Source organism: Lynx rufus, unplaced genomic scaffold (assembly GCF_022079265.1).
Source record: "Lynx rufus isolate CCGP_SWC_20201006 ecotype Redwood Valley unplaced genomic scaffold, mLynRuf1.p SCAF_9, whole genome shotgun sequence".
NCBI lineage: Eukaryota > Metazoa > Chordata > Mammalia > Carnivora > Felidae > Lynx > Lynx rufus.
Genome location: NW_025814897.1, coordinates 87,456,192 through 87,462,347, shown reverse-complemented (window position 1 = coordinate 87,462,347; position 6,156 = coordinate 87,456,192). Strand labels below are relative to the sequence as shown.

At 38.6% G+C, this 6,156-nt stretch overlaps 1 protein-coding gene across 1 annotated transcript in view; it reads left to right on the top strand.

Moving 5' to 3' along the window:
* The first annotated feature begins 2,281 nt into the window (after positions 1-2,281).
* Positions 2,282-6,156, top strand: part of CSTF3 (cleavage stimulation factor subunit 3) — a 72,039-nt gene continuing 68,164 nt past the window's right edge. The window contains exon 1 of the mRNA XM_047070216.1: positions 2,282-2,472. Within this exon, the coding sequence (XP_046926172.1) occupies positions 2,446-2,472 (27 nt within the window). The 5' untranslated portion in view covers positions 2,282-2,445. The remainder of the gene's footprint in view (positions 2,473-6,156) is intronic.

The window sequence follows — 6,156 nt, the reverse complement described above, 5'->3', positions numbered from 1 at the left end:
CTCACCTTCCCAATCCTTCCCATCTTGTCTTCTTTCATCCCTGCCTGTGGCTCTGCAAGCCTCTGAATCATGTCCCACCTATACTGAAGGATGGGCTGACTAAACACAGAGGGGCCTAGGATTTACTCTGGACACACAATATTCACCAGCTTCCAAAGGGAGGCTTAAGGGCTCTCCTTTATTAGCAACTTGCTCCTTTCATTTTTTTTTTTTTTTTAAATCATTTTCCTGGCTGGCATTTTCCATGTTGAAATTTTTGACTGTGCCTCTTTGGACGCCATTGCTCCCAGGCCCAGCCTTGCAGTCTCTTGCTCCCGAATCTTGCCCAAAGTGCGCCCCTACAACAGTTAGACCAGGGCACCTGCTCCCCCTTCGCCTCCTACTCTTTGGGGCTGCCCCTGACCTGCCCTGCTCGGAGACTTCTGTCTCCTTAAATCATAACTTTGGGTGGAATTTTATCAAATAATTTTTTTAAATGTTTATTTTTGAGAGTGAGAGACAGAGCGCGAGTGGGAGAGTGGCAGAGAGAGATGGAGACACAAAATCCAAAGCAGGCTCCAGGCTCTGAGCTGTACCCGCAGATCAGGAGGCAGGACTTGAACTTACTAGCTGTGAGATCATGACCTGAGCCAAAGTCAGCCACTTAACCGACTGAGCCACCCAGATGCTCCAACAATTACTTTCTAGTTGCAAGAATATAACAGAATCGGTCTGTCTCCACCCTAATCCAGTATTAAGTTTTATGTTACTTAATGGGCAATAACCACACCTTTACAGGAAACTTACGGGATGACATCATGAGGAAACAATGAGACAAATCCATAAGGTGGAACATGCATTCTAAAAGACAACTAACTGGCTTGGTCAGTCTCTTCAACACATCAGTGTTGTGAAAAAAGCAACTGTCTTAGATTAAAAGAGATATAAGAAACAGAAAAACCAAACATAATGTGTGGTCCTGGATTGGCTCTTGATTTAAGTAAACCAGATGTGAAGAAAATTTGGAGACAATTGGAAAATTTGAATATGTAGTATATATTAGATAATATTAAAGAATGATTAATTAGGTATGATAGTATGTTGGCTAAGCAGAAAATATTCTTCATTCTTGAAAGATGCAAAGCACAGCATTCAGAAGCAAAATGTCATATTGTCACTAATTTATTTTAGACTACTCTTTCATTAAAATTTATTTTTGAAAATGGAATTTGTATTTGGGAGAAGATAAAATTGGATCCATTCTGTGTAATATACGCCAGATTAAACTCTAAATGGATCATAAATCCAAATGTAGGGTTACCAGTTAAAATGTACAGTTGCCTACATTAACCCCTTGGTACATAATTATAGAAAAAATTATTTGTATGAAATTCAATTAGCTGATTGTGCTGTATTTTTATTTGCCAATTCTAGCAACACTATCTAAATGGAAAAAATGAAACCGAGGAAGTACTAAAACCATGATTGAATTTATTATCTGGGAATGGAGAAAGCCCTTCTATCTTGGTCCCCAAATCCAGAGCAATAAGATTGATAGATTCTACTACATAACAATTCAAACAAAATTTTTTTGCATAACCAAAAATAACTCTACCCAACCTCCTGTCAAGAAAACCCCCACCAAGAAAACCCATAAAAGCACAATTAAAAGGAAAATGAGAAATAAGCCTTGATCGGTTCCTCTCATCCGTAGGAAGCATAGAAAAATTAGCTGAGACCTCGATGTATTCCTTATCTCCAATACATAGAAGGCATTTAAACTTAGCATTGCTCCCTAAAATAGCCAGTTTGCCTGAACTGACTGGTAATCAGGCTTCAAAAGTGAAGAACCATGGGGGGTGGGAGGGAGGGGAAAGTGGGTGATGGGCATTGAGGAGGGCACCTGTTGGGATGAGCACTGGATGTTGTATGGAAACCAATTTGACAATAAATTTCATATAAAAATAAATAAATAAAATTTACTGTTAACTCCCAAAAATAAAATAAAATAAATTTTTCAGAAAAAAAAAAGTGAAGAACCAGGTTTCAAAGCTTGACAATTAAATTCTGAAAGGCGCGCAAACCTCCAGGCTAACCAGATTCCCGCCTCCCAGCCGGTTGTAGCCAGCTCAACAACAGTTTCCCTAAACCCGGAGTCGTGACGTCAGCGCAGGCTTTGGGCCCACCTCTGGTTCTCTTTGCTTCTGCGCGGCCAAGTAACTGGGGAGTTGAGCTTTTAACCCCTCCCACTGCCCCGGAAGTTAATGCAGAAGCCACACCTCTCTCCTCGGCCAGCAGGGGCGCAGCCATTTTAATTCATATCTGAGTGGGCGGTGGCGATTCGTGTTGGCGGTCTGGCTCCGCTGGGCTGGGGGTAACTTTACTGGCTTGGGTGGCTTTTAGTTTAATTTTTCTTTTCTAGCTTCGCATCGCGGGCCAGTTCTCACTTTCTAATCAGCTGAGGCCATGTCAGGAGACGGAGCCCCGGAGCAGGTGAGGAAAGAGAGTGGTGGGGCCTCGTGGCGACCTCTTCTCTCCACGTCTCTGTTCGTCCGAGTACTCCAGCCATGTTCGCCTGAGGAAGGAATCGGGGTCTAATGAACCCAGAGGACCGGGTACAGAAGAATGGCGGGAATGGGGAGCAAGAGCTGACTGAGATTTGAAGTTATTTTTTGGCTTCTCTGTCTTAGGCGTTAATGTGAACAAATACTTGATGTAGACAATAGCCAGGAAGCTGCTTCGTCCTGTTTAGGTTCGTGGGACTACTCCTGTGGGATGCCTTCCTTTGATAACATTTTGTTTTGATGTTAGGGTGTTTGGGAATTGATTATTTTAACGTGTATTCGCTGTTCTCGAAAAACTTGTCAATGTTTCCTCCTCCCCCTCTCCGATATACGCAGAAATAGGTTACCAGTTTGAAAAATAATTTGAGATGAAACTCATCTGGAGAAATAGTGTCTTGCCAGAGCGAATGAAGAAGGAAGCAGTCTAGGAGTAAGAGCATGGTTATGCAGAGACTTGGGGAATTTTGTGGTTTTCTTTTTTTTTCTTTCTCTGTCCACATTTCATTTTCGGTTTTCAACCGACACATAATGCAGAATTTGATAAATCGGAAATGAGTCTGTTTTGGCCACTGTGAATAAACGCATCTGCTTTAGTACTGGACATAAGTGACATGTAAATATTTTAAAATTCAGACATTTAAATAAATAATTTGTTTCTTTTGCTCTTAATTCAGAATTTTGTAGGGTAGTATTTACCTTTTAGTTTGAAAGAGGAAACTGGTATTTTATGAAAGATGCCATTCAATTTGTTTTTCGACTTAAAGTGATGGTATGTTCAGGTAAATAGTTTTTAAAATGGAGGCAAGCTAGCCTACAGGGTCTCAATTTCCTGAAATTTCCCGTTGCCATGGTAACGAACTACACTTAGGTTTTTGTTTTTTTAAGTCCCCAGCTTAGAAGGTAGAGGCTGTTCTTGGAGGTTAACAGAGATGAGGCAAAATTGCAGTTCCTCTTGAATAGTCTGTATGATTGTAAATTTCATTAGGTCGGGAAAAGCTTCCTAAATTAAATTTTGTGTTTGCTTGTTGACTGATTTCAGTACTGAAATCTTCTGTGCTTGTATTTTACATGTTGTCAGAATGCCCAAGAATGAAAAGTCTCAAAATTCTATCAGATCTGTTTATGTATACCTACCATTTTTCTGGGCTAATAGTTTGTCACCTGAAAGTCAAGGAGTGATCTCCTAAGGTTTCATTGAAAATTTCCAGAATTTGTTAATTCTTTCGTTTATCTAAAATTGTAGACACTGCAATGTCATGACTTCGAATATTTCAGATATGTGGTGTTTTAAATGGCAGAGATGGTTAAAACTTACAGAAAAAAAATTAACCCTAAAGTTCTAGTGTGAAGTTTAGTACATAGAGAAAAGTTGAAAGAAAAGTGCAATGAATGCCTGCAACATAGTTCTTCACCCACAGTCAACAGTTGTTAACCATTTTGCCATACTTGCTGTATCTCTCCATACATATTTATTTGAAAGTAAGCCAACACATATTTCAGCCTCATGTATTTCAGCATTCTTTTATGTAAGGACATTGATGCAGTTATTTAACGACCATACCATTTTCTCACCTAAGAAAATTAATAGTAATACTATCATTTCTAAAGCCCAGTCTGTGTTCAAATTTCCCCAGTTGTCCCAAGAATATGTTTCGTAGGGTTTCTTTTCCTTTTTTTAAGGCAGAATCTATCTGGATTTACAGGCATCATTTAGTTAACGTCTCTTGAATAGTCTCCCCCATTTTTCTCCCCAGGGTTATTGTTTGAGGAACCCAGGACAATTTTCTAGTAAAACTTCTAATTTTCTGAGTTGATTTGATTTTTGTGTGTGTTGTTTAACTTTTCCCTTCATCTTGTGTTATTTCCTGAAAATTGTGTGTGGTTAGGTCTAAACTGAGAGCTTTGGTAATATTTGGGTTAAATATTTTTGGGTAGAGTAACTTAGAGTGTTATGTTAGAAAGCACTTCATGCTAGGTTGTTCCACTATTAGTGATGGATAGGTTTATTTGGATAGGGTGATGACTGTTGGCTTTCTTCATTGTGAAGGATTATTTTCCCCTTTGCAGTTAGTAATCTGTGCGTTGGTATTGTGTTCCTCAGTAACCTTTTAACTAGTTATTATTTGTCGTCAATTGATAATTCTTGAATAAATCAGTTATTATATTGGAGGTGGCAAATGGTGTTTTGAAAATTCTCTTATGTCTTTACTGACTGGCTCATACTTTTCTGTAAAGAAGAAATTTCTTTGTTTTTCTTTATAAAAGAGATCACTATGGATTCATGGGTTTCTCTGTATCTACTGTGTTAAGCAGTGAGGCAGCTGGGTGGCTCATTGGGTTAAGTATCTGACTCAGGTCATGACCTTGTGGTTCATGAGTTCGAGCCCCACAACAGGCTTGCTGCTGTTAGCGCAGAGCCTGCTTCAGATCCTCAGTCTCCCTCTCTCTGCCTTTCCCTCACATGCACCATTTCTGTCTCTGTCTGTCTCTCTCAAAATAAATATTAAAAGAAAAAAATAAGCGATAGCTATTTTTCTTTTTGATGCTCAACTTGTCCCAACCTTTATGGTGGCTCCTGTATCTTTCTTTCATCAACCTAAAACACATACTATCTTTTCTTTTAGTTTGTAATGATAACATTTCAAACGTGCAAAAAAATAGTGTAACGAATGATGTTTCTATTGTAGAGCTGTAACTGATGACTTAATCTTTTTTCCCCCATACTTTCACTTACTCTCCCCATCCTCATTGCTTTCAGGCAAATCCCAGAGATTGTACTATTCAACTTTAACTGAAGTGGTAATTAAATGATACCTTCAATAGTGACCTTGTTGACAATACAAATCAACTAGTTTGCTTTAGGTAGGGTGATGACTGCTGGGTTTCTTCCTTGTGAAGGATTATTTTCCCCTTTGCAATTAGTAATTTGTGGGTTGATGTTGTGTTCTTCAGTAACCTTCTAACTGGTCAGTGAATATTTATAGGAAAAGAGAGTACCTAAAATGATAGACAAGAAAAAGAAACCAAACAAAGCTGAAGACTAGTAAGAAAAAATCAAAGCCACTCTGAATTGTGCATTTGCTTTAGAAAGATGCCAAGAGATGTGATGGACAAAGAATCTGGCAAGATAGGAGGTGTAGATTTCTTTTACCCTTTTAGCATTGAAGCGCAAAAAAAAGTTTTTTTGAATAAACCTGATACCTTAGTTATTCAAAACTATGCATGGTCATTTCTTTCTTGGTACTGAATCTCTAGATTTCCCTTTGATGGAGGAAAATGACTGTAGACAAGCAAAATCGCTGCTAAGGTTTATTGGTTTTTGTTTCTGTTTTGTTTTTTTTTTAACTCTTGTGAGAAAGTTCCATTTTGCATATAGAGAGCTATTTAAATTACCTTAGCAGTTTTCATGGGTATTCTTGATTACCGTTTTTTGCCAGTTCCGTGGTGACAAAACTTTGTTTGTAAGTCCCCTCCCCCCCCTTCCCTAATGAAAACACATCTAGTTCCTGTGTGGAATTATGGCTCTTTTTTTGTCTTGCATATGTTTTTTTTCACTGCTTGGTTCAGTTTTTTATCTCATTCTTTCTTAGCTTCATTTTACTTTGTGCACTAC